At 41.8% G+C, this 18,912-nt stretch overlaps 1 protein-coding gene across 5 annotated transcripts in view; it reads right to left on the reverse strand.

Moving 5' to 3' along the window:
* The window catches only part of TNS3 (tensin 3), a 263,893-nt gene that overhangs the window by 53,536 nt on the left and 191,445 nt on the right, over nucleotides 1-18,912 (reverse strand). For all 5 annotated transcript variants that reach the window (XM_037493247.2, XM_054695702.1, XM_037493239.2 and 2 more), the window contains 3 exons: nucleotides 18,038-18,210; nucleotides 16,595-16,721; nucleotides 16,424-16,507 (listed from right to left, as the gene is read on the reverse strand). In XM_037493247.2, the coding sequence (XP_037349144.1) occupies nucleotides 16,424-16,507; nucleotides 16,595-16,721; nucleotides 18,038-18,210 (384 nt within the window). The remainder of the gene's footprint in view (nucleotides 1-16,423; nucleotides 16,508-16,594; nucleotides 16,722-18,037; nucleotides 18,211-18,912) is intronic.

Consider the following 18,912-nt stretch of genomic DNA (forward strand, 5'->3'; position numbering starts at 1 on the left):
TTCACCCCTCCCCTCCTCGCCCCCACCCCACACTCCATGCTGCTGCCCACAGCATGGAGATTTTCACATATCTATCAGTGGTTTTCCTGAACTTAAGATACGGTGGCTTTGTTTTGCTGCTTTCTGTTTCATAATAGAACTGCATCTACTTTTGCTGAAAATTTGTAGGGTCTGGGCCAAGGCTGCATGTTCTCCTTCAATCTTTATAATAAGCACATGCAGGAGGAATTATTCTGGCTATTCTACACCCAGTTAAGAAGTGTTGGAGCCAAGATGTATGTGTACACACAACTTGATAAGAGAAGACACAGTCATTGAGAAGTGCCCCTAGACATTACCCTGCCCTATCATGCAGACTTCCCTGCCCACCCTGGGGTATTTCAGGATGTATTACTAAGAGCGCCTGGCTATGGCACTACACTCCAATTGTTAGTCCCTGGTAAGCCTTTCCAAATATTTGGATGTCGAAGTGCAGAAAGCTTCATTTAGTAACTTTATTTTTTTTTATTTGTTTGTTTGTTTGTTTGTTTATACAAGCACTGGGTACAGTCAGAAGCACGGGAGGGTGAGAGAATTCACCAGAGCCAGAGCGGGGAGCAGAGCAGGCAGAAGGACTGAAGTACACTGCTGAGGGGAGCAGCGGGCGGCAGGAGAGGTCTGCGCGCCATGTGGGACCCTCCTCCGGTGGCCGGGGAGCAGCCGGGGATCGAACCAGTGCCGCAGAGGCCGCGGGCAGCTTTGCAACCCAGCGCTCAACCGCTGCGCCACCGGGGAGGCCCCATTTAGTAACTTTAAACTGTTCTTCATGACATATTAGCTAAAAACCAGACTGACAGAAAAAAAAGGGAGAACTGCTACTATGTTGGGAAAAGGGGAGGAGCTGATGTCTAGCATTTGCCAGATAATTAGGTAGGTAAACACTCCTACCATAGCAAATGTCAAGCTATCAATGTGATGTCAACAGGCTCCCCAAATTCCTCAAGCTTTAGCCACTGGCTCCCAGGTCCCCACAGACCCTAGCAAGCCCCACCCTTGGCACTTGTTCACAATATTCCAAAAAGGCGCTCTAATTCACCCAATCTACTAATAAATCTGAGGACACTGTGGCCTACTTTAAAAAAAAAAAAAAAAAAAAAAAAACCTTTGCTTGTTACAGCAAAGAAAGTTGTTTCTGGTCAGGAATGGGTGCAAGGAACCTGTAGCAGGGGTGGGCAGGACATCTGAGTGCCCAAAGAATCAGTCTTAGCAAGGATATGTGATCAAGTTCCTCATCCCTCTCCTGATGTCACATTGTTTCAGCTGTCTGTGTCCCTAGAAAGAACTACCTTGGCCTAAACTACTCCTCTTAGTCATTTTTGACCTACCAACCTTGTACTCTGTGCCTTGGCTGTCAATTTCCAGTTGTCTTTGCTGCACTGGGGAGCTGAGTTCAGTCCTACTGCAATAGTACCAAATAAAATTTGTCTACTACCTTTAACTAGTCCCTTTGACACTGTCTTATGGGTTGTATGGAAAATAACCTGATACAAGCTAAGTTTTACATAAAAAGATACTAACTTTTACATAAAGAGACACACAAGAATGTTACATAGTATAAATTCATAGTAATTTAAAAAAGCCAAAACATAAAAAATAATGGAGCTGTTAATAAAAATAGCAGCAAAATTAGAATCAGGCATCAAGTCCCAAATCCCTTTTACCTCCCACAGATGGACTCACCTTTTTCCACCTCTTCTGAAACCATTTTGTTCAGATCTACTCTCCTCCTCTGTCCCCCCACCCCACCTCCAACTCCCACACTGTTCTGCATAAGTAGGCAAAGAAATGTGCAAAACTGGAGATGTGGGCCAAGCAGACACCTCCCCATCCCAAGCCTTTCTTATGACCTTGCCTTGCTCACAGATGCCACACCACCACTTTCTATGGCCACAGAGAAGAGCTGAGGCTTCCCCATGTCTCCCGATACCACCATGACCTCATTTATCACAGCACTCAGGGAGTGCAAGATCTATCTACATGTGTGGATTACACCTAGGTTTATTTAACATCAAGTATTCCTGTATTTTGTATTTTAAAATTTCATTATAGAAATTCTAAACAAGTACAGAAAGAGGCAGAATAGAATGACCAAATCCATGTTGACTTCACCCAGGTTCAACTATTGTCAACTCACAGTCAATACTGCTTTAGCTATACTCACACCATTCCCCCTAGTAGGACTGAAATTAAACTTTTAATTGTGACATCACTACTGATTTGCATGGGGTTGTAAGGAATTACAGAGATCCCCTACAGTCTCCTTCCAGTTTCTCTGTATGGTAACAACTTACAGAACTATAGCAGGATGTTGACACGGACAGTCCAGACACAGAACATCCCATCTCACAGAGATCCCTCATGCAGCTATTGTCACTCCACCCACTTCCCTTCCACTTCACCCCCCGCCCAATCCTAGAAGACACTAATCTGCTTTCCATTTCAATCATTTTTCCACTTAAAAGAATGTTATATAAATGGAGCCACACTATGTAAACTTTGGGGAATGACTTGTGCTCAAGATTCATCATGTTGTTGCAAGTATCAGGAGTTTACTCTTTCATTCTTGAGCAAAGTTCCTTGGTGTGGACAAACCCAATTTAACCATTCACCTGCTAAATGGTTTGGGTCATTAGAAATAAAACTGTGAACATGTATAGAATAAAGCTGTGAACATGTATAGAGCTTTTTGTATAAACATAAATCTATTTCTCTTGGACAAAATCTCAGGAGTATAATTTCTGGGTCACGAATAGTTACTAGTTTTTAAATAAACTGCCAAATTGTTTCCCAAAGAGGCGATAGCATTTTACATTCTCAACAGCAATGAATAAGAGTGCCAGTTTCTCCACATCTTCACCATCATTTAGTATTATAACTTTTTTAGTTTACTCATTCTGACAGGTGTGTAGTGATATATCAACGTGGTTTAAATGTGTATCTCACTAATGGCTAATGATGCCAAACACCTTTGAATGTGCTTATTTTTGCCATCTGGGCGTCCTCTTCAGTGAGACGTCTCTTCATACCTTTTGCTCATTTTCTACTTGGATTGTCTATGCCTTCAGAATACAATATTTTCACCCAGTCTGTAGTTTGTCTTTTTATTCTCTTAAGTAAAAATTTTCAATTTCAATGAAGTTAATTTATCCATTCTTTTTTTTCAGGATTGCTTTTGGTGCTAATCTAAGAACTCTTGCATAGTCTGGACCTCAAAGATTTTCTATTTTTTTTTCTAAAAGTTTTACAGCTTTACTTTTACATTTAAGTTTATAAATGTAAGGTGATGTTCTTTTTTGTTGTTGTGGAAAAGGTCTTTCACTAACTTGCTTTTGCATCTTTGTCAAAACAAAACAACTGGGCATGTTTCATAGATATGGGTTTTCTATTCTGTTCCACTGGTCTCTGTGTCTACCCCTTGATCAAAGGCACAGTAGTGATTACTATAGCTAGCTAGTAAGTCTGTGAATTAAGTGAAGTCATTCCTTTCATTTTATTCATTTTCAAAATTACTTTTAATTATTGTAGCTCCATTGCCTTTCCATATAATGTTGAATTATCTTTTCTCTATCTACAAAATGTCTTGCAGGGAATTTTGATTGGAATTTTGTTAAAATTGTTTGGGAATCAGTATCAATTTGGGAAGAATTTTTCAATCTGTGAACATGGTATATCTTTGCATTTATTTATATAGTGCTTGATTTAATTAAATAACATTGAATAGCATACCAAATCCTGCACATGTTTTGCTACACTTAAGTATTGCATTCTTTAACCTATTATAGAAAGTACTTTTTTAAACTTATGTTTCTACATGTTCATTGCTAGTATATAGAAATACAATAACTTTTTTGCCGCTTATCTTATATCCTTATATTCAACAACCATGCTGAATTCACTTATATATCTGGGAGTATTTTTATAGATTCTTTGGAATTTTCTACGTAGACAATCAATTACCTACCAAAAGGCACAGTTTTACTTCTGCCCTTACAATCTGTTCTTTTATTTCCTTTTATAGTCTGCCCCATAGAATTTCTAGCACTGTGTTGAATAGGAGTAAAGTCAGCTTCATATAAGATAGTAAAGTCAGATACATATAAGATTTAATTTTTTCAAAGAACCAATATTTCTTTCATTTATTTTCTCAATTATCTCTATTTTGTTTTGTCAAGAGGTTTCAGTCATGAATGGATGTGAATTTTATCAAGCTCTTTTTTTAACATCTATTACTATACTCATGTTTTTTTTTTTCTTCTTTAATAAAAGAAAGAAGGCCTCCCCTGGTGGCGCAGCAGTTGAGTGCTGGGCTGCAAGGCTGCCTGCAGCCTCTGAAGCGCCAGTTAGAACTCCAGCCACAAGTGAGAGTCCCACATGGTGCCGCAGACCTCATCTGCTGTGCCTGCTGTTCCCCTCATCAGTGTATTTTGTCATTCTGCCTGTTCTGTTCCCTGCTCTGGCTCTGGTGAATTCTCTCACCCTCCCATGCTTCTGACTGTACCCAGTGCTTATATAAATAAATAAATCTTAAAAAAAAAAAAAAAGGATATTTGTGTCTATGATACAGGTCCATGGCTTTCTTCCTAGTCTTGTCTTTGTCTGCTTTTGGTATCAGAGAAGTACAGTTTCATAAATCAAATTGAGATGTATTATCTTCTCTTTGATTTTCTGGAAGGTATTGTGTGAAACTAGTGTTAATTCTACTTTAAGTGTTTACAAGGATCCTCCAGTGAAACCATCTGGGACTGGTTATTACTTGTTGGGAGTTTTTAAATTACTAATTCAATTTCCTTAATGGTTAAGGGTATTTAGATTGTCTATTTCATTTGAGTGAGTTGTCACAGTTTAGGCTTATCATAAAGACTGTGTGTAGTGTTGTTTGTGGTAGTCGCTGTCCTTGTGTTAGGGGGAAAGGATGTCCTGAGATAATCTCATACAGGCTTTGTGGACTCCACCCCCACTCCAGACTAAAGCCATCAGGACATTGGGAAAGACAAATCCCATCACCACCAAGGGGAGGGTGGCTGGGACCTGAGGGTGGAGTTGGGCAGCCAGGTTGGATATAAAAACCAAACACGTGGGCCTTGCTCACTCTCTGGCTCGCGATCGCTCGCCTCCTGGCTTCACCGCTCCTGGCTGGCGGCCAACTCTGAGAGCGCCATTTTGGGATTCCTGATCGGCGGATCCGGTAGGACGCATTTAAAACTTTGTCTCCCACTTTTCTCCCAGAGCTGTACATTTCCTCATTTCCCTTTCCGTTGTAAATAAACCTTTTATTAACCTTTCACGTGTGCCTGCAGTAGAGCATTGATAAGTCCTTTTAAGCGCGCGGGTGAGGACCCACAGTCAGGCACCCCGTTTTGTATCGGGGTTGCTCTACAACAGTTGTGCTATTTGTAAGATCTTAAAATACAGCCTTTATTCCTGATATTATTCATTGTATCGACCCTCTTGTGTCAGTGTAGCTATAGGTTTGAAAACCTTAATTTTTTCAAAGAGCCAGTTCTTTCTTTCATTTATTTTCTCTATTGTTTCTGCGTTTACAATTTCATTGATTTCTGCTTGTATTTTCAATATTGCCTTCCTTTTATTTACCCAGGGTTCACTTTGCTCTTCTTTCTCTAGGTTACAGAAGTAGGGATTTAAATTACTCATTTCAGGAGAACTGGGACACGGAAGATAAACGGGCAACTCCAGCAAGCTACCCGAAGAAGAAAGTTGCCATCAAAGAGGAATAGAAGGGAGGAAAGCTCAGAACCCTGCTACCCTCCCCCACCCACAAAGTCAGCACTCTCTGACCAACAGAAAGGAGGAAAAAACAAAAAAACTGAAACAAGGAACAAGAACAAACTACGCATCAAGGGGGACTGTGAGTGGAAAGGAACTATTTCAGCCACCACACCCTGTGAACTGGAGCTGCAGGATTCACCCTGGGGGTGAGCGAACGGTTCCAGGCGCCATTAGAGAGCAACAAAGACTCCCGGAGACCTACAAACAGCCCCAGGGTAGCCGGTAAGCTTGTGCAAAAAAGCAGCGTACTTGAAAAGGATACTGGGATCTCTGCTGCCCAGGTTCCCGCTCCTGCAACCTAGGCTTGCAGGGAGATGCACGGGGGCCCTCACTAAGGTGAACGTCCCTCAATGAGTAATCAGAAACCAGGTGCCCGACACGGGAGCAGGGTGCAAAAGGCGCCATTCCTGTGGACACTGAACGGGGCTACAGCCCGTGTCCTGGACCTGAGGGCTTTGGAACTGAGACCCAGGGCACGAAAATCGGGGCATGGGATACCCACGACGGTGGGGCACAAGGCAGACACAAGCACCCCAAAGTCGTTGAGGCTTTCCCCACCACTCCGACTCTGTCCCCCTGTCCCACGGGGTTAAAAAAAAAACAGCTCCCCAATGACACTAGGAGAGACCTCTGGCGCCACCTAGGGAACAGAAAAAAAATCACCAATACCCCTTAGAATAGGGACCTTTCTTCAGTAAAGAGTGCTTGAAACCTGCAGAAGGCTCCCAGAGAAGTAAGAGGTGAGCTGGAAAGTTCGCCCAAGCCAGGCCCCTTCTGACCAGCAGTCCGAGCCCAGAGGGGCACTGGGCACCCACGGCTGGGGCAGACCGGGCGCGCGGAAGAGTATGCCTGTCTCCAAATCGCTATTTTAGAATAGGGACCTTTCTTTAACAAAGACTGCTTGAAACCAGCAGAAGGCTCCCGGAGGAGACCGAGGTGAGCTGGAAAGTTCGCCCAGACCAGGCACCTTCTGGCCAGCAGTCCAAGCCCAGAGTGGGAGCCTGCACCCAAGGCCTGGGCAGACCAGGCACACAGGGGAGTACATACCCACATCCCCTTTTTAGAACGGGGACCTTTCTTTAATAAAGACTGCTTGAAACTGGCAGAAGGCTCCCAGAGGAGCCAGAGGTGAACTAGGAAGTTCATCCAGGCCAGGCACCTTCTGGCCAGCAGTCCGAACCCAGAGGGGGAGTGGGCACCCAGGGCCGGGGCAGACCGGGCATGCGGGACAGTGCGTCTGTCTCCGAATTGCCATTTTAGAATAGGGACCTTTCTTCCATAAAGACTGCTTGAATCCAGCAGAAGGCTCCCCATGGAGCCAGAGGGAGAAGGTACCATGCACAGTCAGAGGTGAGCTGAAGGCGCCCACAAGCCTGGTCCCACCTGGCAGGAAGTCGGAGCTCAGAGGAGGATCCAGAGATTTGGAACCCAGCCTGCAATACAGCTGCCCACCTCCAGGGAAGTCTGTGGGACTTCAAGATGCACATTTTGAACTAAACACAGAAGGAGGAGAGATTCTGTGACAGTGACCATTAACATTCCAAAAGTACCACTGCCTCACTAGACTTCTGGCATAACAGTTTTTGACTCATTTGGATTGCCACTTTCTGAAAGTCCCAAAAGAACACACCAAAAAGATGCCAGCCAGTACCAGCAGCACAGAGCCCCAACGCATAAGGCAAATTAGAAGACAGGCAGCAGGGAAAAGAAAAACTACAAGCAAAGTAGCAACGCCTCAGAAAAAAGACACACCAAAAAAAAAAAAAAAAAACCACCCACAGGCTTGCAACTACGGTGACTTGGAAGAAATTCTGAGCAGTCCAGAAAAAGAATTTGAAATTGCCGTGATGAAAAAACTGATGGAAGTCATTAAGGAAAACAATGTTCAGAAGAATGAAATTGAGTCCCTAAAGAGGGAAGTAAAAGAAATGCAGGAGTTCAAATAATTAACGGAGGCGCTAAAGAACTCTGGGAGAAGCAATGAAAGCAGAATAGATGAAATGGAAGAACAAATAAGTACATGAAGACACAGAAATAAAAAGAACCAAAACAGAAAAGGAAAGAGAAGTACGAAGGAAAAAGACTGAAGAAAGACTTCGGGAACTATCTGACTCCATGAGGAAAGGAAATATAAGAGTTATAGGAATCCTAGAAAGAGAGGGGAGAGATGTAGGAACAGAGAAAATATTCAAGGAAATAATTGAAGAGAAATTCCTGAACATGAAGAAGGAGTTGAAAATTGATATACAAGAAGCAAGAAGAACACCAAACTTCCATGACGAAAGGAAAAATACAGCAAGACACATAATAGTAAAGCTCCCAAGAATCCAAGACAAGGAAAAAATAATGAAGCTGACAAGAGGGAAGAAACAGATAACATTCAAAGGAAAAGCAATCATCAGACTGACATCAGACTTCTCCAAAGAAACTCTACGGGCAAGGAGAGAGTGGAGGGACATAGAACAGACTCCAAGAAAGCAGATGCCAACCAAGAATATTCAATCCCGCAAAGCTCTCCTTCCCCCATGAAGAAAGAATAAGGACCTTCCCAGACAAACAGAAACTCTGGAATTTCATTACGACTAAACCCCCACTCCAAAAAATAATACAAGGAATCCTAAAGCCAGAACCTCAGAGGTACGAATAACAACAAAAGAAGGCCAAAAAAAAAAAAGTTATTAAAAGTATAAATAAATAAAATCAAGTGATAGACAAACACAATGGCAAATACAGATGCTAACATATCAATATTAACTCTAAATGTAAATGGACTAAACTCTTCAATAAAAAAGACAGAGTCGCAGGCTGGTTTAAGAAACAAAACCCGACCTTTTGCTGTCTCCAGGAAACACATTTAGCTACAAAAGATAAAAATAGACTCAAAGGTAAAGGATGGAAAACAATCCTACAAGCAAATGGACCAAAAAAGAAAGCAGGAACAGCTATACTTATATGAGATAAAACAGATTTCAAACTCAAAAAGGTAAAAAGTGACCCCAACGGTCACTACATTATGATCAAAAGGACAATACTTCAAGAAGAAATAACACTCATTAACATGTATTCACCAAACGAAGGAGCACCAAAATATATCTAGACAACAATTATCATCTTTGAAAACAGACATCAGAGAAAACACATACGTAGTGGGAGACTTCAACACACCACTATCAACAATGGATAGATCAATGAGACAAAAAATAAGTAAAGACACTAAAGCTCTAAATAAGGATCTAGAGCGCTTAGGCTTAACAGACATCTATAGATCACTAAACCCAAAAAATTTTGAGGACATATTTTTCTCAAGCACACATGGATCATTCTCCAGGATCGATCACATACTGGGACCCAAGACAAACATCAACAGATACACCAAGATTGAAATCATACCAACCATCTTTTCTGACCATGAAGGCATCAAACCAGAAATAAATCATAAAACAAAGGCAAGGAACGCTCCTACCTCAGGAGATTGAAACCCACACTATTGGAAGACCACTGGACTAATGAGGAGATCAAAGAAGAAATTAAAAAATTCTTTGAGTTGAATGACAAGGAGGACACCAATTACCTAAATGTACGGGATGCAGCTAAAGCAGTAATAAGAGGAAAATATATAGCAATAGAGGCTCACATCAAGAAACAAGAAAGAACTCAAAGAAACAACCTAATCTTGAAGCTCAAAGATCTAGAAAAAGAACAATAAAAAACCCCAAAACCAGTAGAAGAAAAGAAATAATAAAAACCAAAGCAGAAATAAATGAAATTGAAACTGAAAAAAAACAATCCAAAAGATCAATGAAACCAAGAGCTGGTTCTTCAAAAAATAAATAAAATAGACAAACCCCTAGCCAGGCTCACAAAGGAAAAAACGGAGAAAGCACAAATAAACAGGATCATAAATGAAAGAGGAGAAATCACAACGGACACAGCAGAACTCAAAAGAATAATCAGTAACTACTATGAACAGTTATATGGAAAAAAGTTCAACAATCTAGAGAAGATGGACAAATTCCTACAACTCTACAATCACCCAAAGCTAGAGAAAGAAGAAATAGAACACCTAAGCAGACCAATTACAAGCAGCAAAATTGAAATGGTAATCAAAAACCTTCCCCAAAGCAAAAGCCCAGGACCTGATGGATTTACAAACGAATTCTACCAAACGTTCAGAAACGAATTGGTGCCTATCCTTCACAAACTCTTCCAAAAAATTGAGAAGGAAGGGATAATACCAAACACATTCTATGAAGCCAACATTACACTAATACCAATACCGAACAAGGAAAACACAAAAAAAAAGAAAACTACAGGCCAATCTCCCTAATGAATACTGATGCAAAAATCCTCAATAAAATTTTAGCTGTCAGAATCCAACAATGTATCCATAAGATAATTCACTATGACCAAGTAGGATTCATTCCAGGGACACAAGGATGGTTCAACATCCAAAAATCAATCAACATTATCCAACACATCAACAAAAAGAAATATAAAAACCATATGAAAATATCAATAGATGCCAAGAAAGCTTTTGACAAAGTGCAACACCCATTCATGATAAAAGCCCTTGAAATTCTTGGGATACAAGGAACATACCTCAACATCATAAAGGCCATATATGACAGGCCAACAGCCAGTATCATTCTCAATGGCAAAAAGCTGAAAGCATTTCCATTAAGATCTGGAAAAAGACAAGGATGTCCACTTTCACCACTGCTTTTCAATATAATACTGGAAGTCCTAGCCAGAGCAATAAGACAAGAGAAAGACATACTAGGAATCCAAATAGGAAAAGAAGATGTCAAACTATCACTCTTTGCAGATGATATGATAATATACATAGAGAACCCCAAAAACTCCACAGAAAAACTAATTCAACTCATCAATCAGTTCAGTAAAGTGGCAGGATACAAAATCAACACGCAAAAATCAGTAGCCTTCCTATACACAAACAATAAATCTGAAGAAGAAGAAATAAAAAAAATCCCTTTTATTATCAAAACAAAAAAAATCAAATGCTTGGGAATAAATCTCACAAAAGAGGTAAAGGACCTATACAAAGAAAACTATAAAACACTGTTAAAAGAAATAGAAGACACAAAGAAATGGAAAGACATCCCCTGCTCATGGATTGGAAGAATAAACATTATTAAAATGGCCATCCTACCAAAAGCAATTTACAGATTCAATGCTATTCCAATAAAAATTTCAATGTCAGGGCCTCCCCGGTGGTGCAGCGGTTGAGCGCTGGGTTGCGAAGCTGCCCGCAGCCTCTGCAGCGCCTGTTCGATCCCCGGCTGCTCCCCGGCCACCGGAGGAGGGGAGGGTCCCACATGGCGTGCAGACCTCTCCTGCTGCCCGCTGCTCCCCTCAGCAGTGTACTTCGGTCATTCTGCCTGCTCTGCTCCCTGCTCTGGCTCTGGTGAATTCTCTCACCCTCCCACGCTTCTGACTGTACCCAGTGCATGCATAAACAAACAAACAAACAAACAAACAAAATAAATAAATAAAATAAAAAATGAGAAAAAAATTTCAATGTCATTCTTCAAAGAAATAGAACAATTATTGATGAAATTCATATGGAATCACCAAAAACCCCGAATAGCCAAAGCTCTCCTGAAAAAAAAAAGAAGGGATTGGAGGCATCACACTCCCAGACTTCAAACTATACCACAAAGCCATAATCATCAAAACTGCGTGGTATTGGAACAAGAACAGACACATAGACCAATGGAATCAAATAGAACATCTAGAAATAAACCCACAGATTTATGGTCAACTAATCTTTGACAAAGGAGCAAAGAATATGCACTGGAGCAAAGAAAGTTTGTTCAGTAAATGGTGCTGGGAAAACTGGGTCACTAAATGCAAAGGAATGAAGCGTGACTACTACCTAACACCATGCACAAAAACCAACTCAAAATGGATTAAAGAACTAGACATAAGACCTGAAACCATAAAATACATAGAAGGAAATACAGGTGAAACACTCCGTGATATGCACATCAAAGACATCTTTACAGACACATCACCCAAAGCAGTGATAGTGAAGGCAAAGATAAACAGCTGGGACTACATCAAATTAAAGAGCTTCTACACAGCAAAAGAGACAATAACAAAAACAAGGAGAAACCCCACAAACTGGGAGAATATTTTTGCACACAACACTAATGATAAAGGACTGATCACAAAAATCTGCAAAGAGCTGATGAGACTCAACAACAACAAAGAAAATAATCCAGTCCAAAAATGGGCAAAAGAGCTAAAAAGAAACTTCTCTGAAGAGGAAATGCAAATGGCCAACAGGCATATGAAGAAATGTTCAACATCACTTGTAATCAGGGAAATGCAAATCAAAACTACCATGAGATACCATCTTATACCAGTGAGAATGGCACATATTAAAAAAACTAGCAACAACAAATGTTGGCGAGGTTGTGGAGAAGGAACTCTCCTGCACTGTAGGTGGGAGTGCAAAGTGGTCCAACCACTATGGAGAGCTGTGTGGAGATATCTGGACCTACTAAACAAAGAAATTCTATATGATCCAGCAATTCCACTCCTAGTTATTTACCCAAAGGATACAGAAACATCAATTCCAAAGAGCACCTGCACCCCTATGTTTCTAGCAGCACTATTTACAATAGCTAAGCTTTGGAAACAACCCAAATGCCCAAAAATAGATGATTGGATCAAGAAGATGTGGTACATATACACCATGGAATATTACTCAGCATTCAAAAAAGATAAACACATGCAATTTGCAGCAACATGGATGGAGCTGGAAGGGATCATGCTCAGCGAAATAAGCCAGAAAGGAAAAGAAAATACCAGATGGTCTCACTCATAGCAGGAATCTAGAAAACTTAAATAAGGGACCAGGAAAAAGAATAACTATAAGAAGGAAAATATCAAAATCAACAAACAACTATGAACCAGAGACACTCTATGGGGGGTGGGGGGCGGGGAAAGGAGGGCTTGGGCTCAAAATAAGGGGGTTGTAATTGTATGGGGAATATAAAAATAAAATTTAAATTAAAAAAAGGCAATCTAAAAAAAAATTACTCATTTCAATCTTACTTCTCCTTCTTTTTGACTGCATGTATTTCCTGTAACAAATTTTCCTCTCATCATTACTTTAGCTTTGGTCCATAAACTTTAATATGTTTTATTGTCATTTTATTCAGTTCAATTTTTCTTTGATCTATGGTTTATTTACAAGGGTGCTGTTTAATTTCCAGGTATTTGGAGATTTCCTTGTTGTCTTCCTGTTCCTGATTTCTAGCTTGATTCATGGTTGGAAAACATTGTATATTGTTAATTCTTTTAATCTGTTGAAATTTGTTCTATGACTCAGGAGGTAGTGTCCTCAGGTCCCTTTATCCGGTGGCCTAAGGCCAGTCCGCATTCTTGTCTCTACGTTCAGGCATTTGCTTTACATACACTGTGCAGGATTTTTATTTGTTCTGAGCAGAAGCAATAGAGGCATACCTACCTCATTTTCCAGAAAGGTAAAATCACCCTCCTAATTGTAATTTAAAGCAAATACTTTCACTTATATGTAGGTCAACATCTGACTCTAAATAATATGCAATAAGGCATTATTTTAGATGCCCTAAACCTCACAGTCAGGAATGAGATATTTTGGTCTATATTTGTAGATAAGGAAACAGAGGGTCAGTGAGTCACTTACTTGCACAAGTCATATTTATTCTATGACTGCACTAAAACCCAAGTCCTCTGAGACTTCCATATACTTTTTCAGTATTGCTATTATGCCCCAACCAGTTGAAAAACAAGTCCAATCTAATCTAACATTTGAACAAAGAGACAATGGCTTGGAGTAAGTCTGACTGGTACAGAATTCTAGTTTTGCCACTTATTCACTCTGTCGCTTAGACAATTTCCTTACCTTCTATGTGAATTTCCTTATCTATGACTGGATCACAGTAAGAGTTACCCCTAAATGTGACTGCAAGATTAAAGAAATCAACACAAGAAAGAACATGGGGCATATGTAGTCTGTAAATGTGAGCCACCCTCATCACCTCAGTGTCTCAGAGGGGTCAGTCATCACACCTGACTTCGCAGAGCTACAATACATATATTGTGATTTATGGTAGAAATATCTATTTGATCTTAGTCCTGATTTCTATTCTAGTTCCTAGAACCTTTGGAATTTCCTAAGAGATGACAGCCAGAAAACTGTCTTTTGCTATGTTTATTAGGCGAGTTTTGGAACGCTCAAAGGATGGGGCTAATTGCCAGTGGAAGCAACCATGTGACTAGAGGGTTAAATTTCCAATCCCATCCCTAGACCTCCAGGAAAGGATGAGGGGCTGCAAGTTGACCAATGGCCAATGCACAATGATTTAATCAATCATGTCTATGTAATGAAACCTCCATAAAAATCCCCAAAGGACAGAATTCAGGGTGCTTCCAGGTTGGTGGACTCATGCAGATTTGAGGAGTGTTGCGCTGAGTGAGGGCATGGAAACTCCACACTCTTTCCCCAAACCATGTCCTATGCCCTAATTTATAACGTTTTATAATCAACTGGTGATCTGGTAAGGAAAATTTTTCTCTGGGTTCTGTGAGCAGTTTTGGCAAATTAACTGATCCTGAGGAAGGGCTTATTGGAATCTCCAGATCTTTAAGTGGCATTTCAGAAGCACAGGCAGAAGACTGGACTTGATAGTCACATATGAAGTGGACGGCAGTCTTTTGGGGTGGAGCCTATAACCTGTGGAATCTAATACTATTTCTAGGTAGTGTCAGCATTATGCTAAATTGCAAGATACCCAGGTGGTGGTAGAGAATCATCGGCTTGGATGTGTGAGAGAAATCCTCATGCACTCCACACTGAAATTGGTCCCAGAGCCCTTAAGAGAAGCTCTCTTCTTTCCTGCTGAAAAAGAGATTTACATGCCTACACCCAAATTCAGAGACTCCCACTTAATTTCCACAAATGCTGAACCAATTCTTGTGGTCCTTCTTGTGCAGATGAAAGCAAAACCAATGTTGGTCAGAAAACAAGTTCATATGTTTGCAAACAGGTACATTTGGGGGAAAACCATAAATAAAGCTTTCTCACTGCTTTAATAAAATAAAGGGCATGGGCTTTCTGAGAAAGTTCATAAGATTAAATAGCTCCAACTTAACATGTATGCTCTTTATACTTACAATCAAAGCCCTCCTTCTTCCACATGGTGTACTTATATACAGAAGGTACTTTGGACACTCTGGCTGCCCTGAAGCCCAGTACTTGCTGGGTGTGAGGACCCTACTGCTAAGCTCATGACTGCACACATGAGCATGTGTGCACTCACATAGCAGCCCACATCTGCCCACTGCCCACACACTCCAGCTACAACAGTCAGGTTGGCAAATTCCTGCACATCAGTTAAATCCCCGGTAGTCCCCAAGTTTAGGAGGGGTCAATATTCCTTCTAAGCACCATATAATGATCCTAAAAGCCAACAGAAAGCTGCTAGGGAATCTATGTTTTTTTCTGTGTTTTTTTTTTTTTCCCCTTGGCTTATCTTCCTCCCTCACAGTGCCAGTGTCTTTCCAATTAATCTGCACTTGGTGCTGTGGCTGTGGAATCTGACTGGATTCCAAGTCAAAGGCTGGGTTCTAGTCCAAACCCACTGAATACATTCATTTAAGCCTTCAGGTGCTGTGGATTCAGGGAGTAGGAGGGGCTATGGGGATGGAGGCAGCTAGCTTCCATCAAAATTATTAAAATATATAAGAACAAACACATGGCTCTACATATGAGTCTATATATTAACCCATACTGGAACAATTTCTTCTCATGGAATGCTCACATAAAGTATAAATATATAGTATGAATTGTATGAACAGGATATATAATATAAAGTACACTATGTACAAACAGAAATGTAACAACACTGCCCAGTTTTACTTAACCTGCATTCCAGTCATATCTGATGAGTAAAATGGGTACTTCAGCTGCTATGCTCTGTGTACAAAGAAAGGTATTTATGATCCTGACACCATAAAGGAAACTGGGGAAAGATGGCCCTTCTACTAATGACACACAGATCTGGTTTTGTCTGGAGAAAGAGGGAAAATGGAGCTAGCTGTTATTACTGCAACCACTTCTGGGTGGAAGGCAGGATTACTACAATTTAGTGTTAATGGCCATTCCCAAAAAGTGTGCATAATAACCTTACCAAGGACCCTCACCTGCCTTCACCAGAGTAGAAATACAACTGTATAAGGAATCTACATTTACAAAAAAAAGCGACTTTAAAATATACAGAGCCTTGGTTATATCCCCCTCCATCTGCCTGATGTCACAGTCCTGGCCTGGTACTTTCAAAGCACTGAGGTGCAGCTGCCACGAGCACCTTGACCCTTTCCAGAAATGTTTGTCTCGAGGAACACAGTGTCCATGCCTGTCAGGATACAGTGGAGCCCACAGCACACTTTTAACCCCCCGGAGGGCTGCCCAGCACATTCTACATCTTCCCCAGCAAGATCTGCCCTCTCTCAAAGCCACTAGGATGAGACACGCATGGAAACATTTCTACATGAGAAGATGCATGGTACAGAGCAATGGTCTTACCGTGACCTCCTTTGTATAGACCACTGGCACTGCCCATCTGTGTCCCGGGTGAGCTGAACAGAGAATACTGTGAGGGTGTTGTCACTGGAAAAGAAGGCAAAGTAAGGATCTGTGGCCAGTTCCCTCCTAAAGGAATGGATCTGTACGGGGCAAGGTTTGTTTCTTTCTTACCATATGATGTCTCTGGAGACACAGGAAATACTGGTGTGGGTGACACAGACTCGCTGCTGCTTTTGGCTGCAGAGAAGATCCTGCCATCAATGACATCAAGGTCTGGGGGATATGTGGTGATCACCACCTGAAAATGACACAGGGGAGCCAGGTAAGGGCCACCTCCAGACAGAGGGGTCCTGGCCAGGCCACCGAGCAGCCCTCACCAGAAGGCCAAGTTTGAGATCCAAGGCACAGAACCAGGCCCATCCCCCCCAACCATGGAAAAGCCTCACTAACAGCAAAGGAAGAAGGAAGAGTCTTATTGTCATCTTTTACTACAATAGCACACAGCTTAATGAGTAGAATTGGCAGAGTTTATATTATGTGGGGAAACTGAGTGTTACAACATTATGTGGGGAAAAAGCAAGATAAAATAATCTTTTCCTATTGTATATTCATAGATACACCAAAAATTAAATATATGGGTACAGAAAAAAGACTGGAAGGAACTAACCCAAATTTAACACTCACTTTGCTTGTGTATTAAGACAAAAGTGATTTTTCTTTTCTTATATATTCCAACTTTACTACTTAAGAATAAAGCAAGCCCTAATTTTAAAGGGTTCCTGGTTTTGGAGCATATTGACCTACCCTCAATTCTGATTGAAAGTCTTAAGTAGGGCCTCCCTGGTGACACAAGTGTTAAAGACAGTGCTATCAAGTTATAGGCAGCCACTGCGGCATGAGTTCGATCCCTGGCTGGCCAGGAAGTTAACCCACATATGGCGCAGCAGACCTCTCCTGTCTTGCCCATTGCTCCCCTCAGCAGTGTATTTCAGTAGATCTGCCTGTTCTGCTCCCCACTCTCTCTGGTGAATCCTCACCCCACCCCCTGCACCTCTGGCTTACACACCAGTTCTTGTATGCAGAAATAAATAAATCTTTTTTTAAAAAAAGTCTTAAGCTTCTGGAAGATGCTCTGTGATCCCACTACAATCCAGCTGACCCACATCTTTCTGCTTCCCTCCCCATGGGGCCCTCTGAAATGACTTCCAGCAAGACTGTGTCTGCTCTTCCCAACTGCATCCACACAGGGATCTCTGAGATCTCTGACAACTCAAAACCCACCAGCATGCTGCCGACTTCATTTCCATTCTAGGATCAGAACACAGGCTCAGATATCTTAAAAGAGGTAACAACATCTGCAATTATCTCAGGAGAATGGGATTCAAACCAGGCCCATGGACCACACACTGGCTTTCCCAACCACACCACCTGTGCTTCCGGAAGGACCATATCTAAAAGATGGGCAGGGAGCCTGGGAGAGAGGGGGACTGCCATGGACATGATTTAAGGGACCAGAATGGACATCATCCTTGGACATTCACTTGGGGACACTATAGCTGGTGGGAATGGGACTGGAGATGTCAGCTCAGGTCAACTTTCAGTGCAGGTGTATACCTCTTTGGCATCTGCTGGAGACAGGAAAGAAGGCCGACTCGGAGTCTGGTCCACACTGGTGGTCTTCCCCCATCCATACTTGGAGAAGGCGGGTTGCTCCCCCGAATTGTTGTCATACTGTCCAAGGCTCAGCTTTCGAAGTCTCCCCCCGAGTGGGTCATCACCCAAGTTGCCTGTTAGGAGAGAGACAGAAGAAATGTGGGCGTTTTTAGGACAGTGGAATGCACATGCACTTCATTAAAACTTTAAACCATTAATATTTTAAAGTTTCACGAAGACACGTTTTATTTCATCACCATACACACTGGTTACTCAGGGTAGCTCCAGGTGCTGCTGCAAATAGACCAGCAACCCTGGGATCGCCTCTGACTCACAGGGCACCCTGAAGGCCCACAGCTCCCCACAGCCAGCCTAATCCCACCAGAACCAGCTTAGGGCCACAGCCAGCCTAATCCCACCAGAACAGCACCCATCATACTGGGAAAGGATCCCTATGGATCCGCCCACAGCAGCTGAGCAGAGGGACCTCCACGTGCAGAGCTGCATGGCAGGCCCAGTGCACTCCAGTCGGGCAGAGCACTCTACAGGTTGCTCACTCCACCTGGGGGACTCCAGGCCCAGTGAGTTCCCCATGTGAGTGCTGTATCTTAATGAGGAATTCAAGACCAACAGTCAACATTCACCAGCCCATGTGCTCCTCTGCACTGAATGCCACAGGATTTATTCTTTTTTTTTTTTTTACCTTTAATTTTTTTAAGATTTATTTATTTATTTATATAAGCACTGGGTACAGTCAGAAGCACGGGAGGGTGAGAGAATTCACCAGAGCCAGAGCAGGGAGCAGAACAGACAGACTGACGAAATACACTGCTGAG

The sequence above is a fragment of the Talpa occidentalis genome, unplaced genomic scaffold, assembly GCF_014898055.3.
Source record: "Talpa occidentalis isolate TD23 unplaced genomic scaffold, MPIMG_talOcc4v2.1 talOcc4.10, whole genome shotgun sequence".
NCBI classification, from domain to species: domain Eukaryota; kingdom Metazoa; phylum Chordata; class Mammalia; order Eulipotyphla; family Talpidae; genus Talpa; species Talpa occidentalis.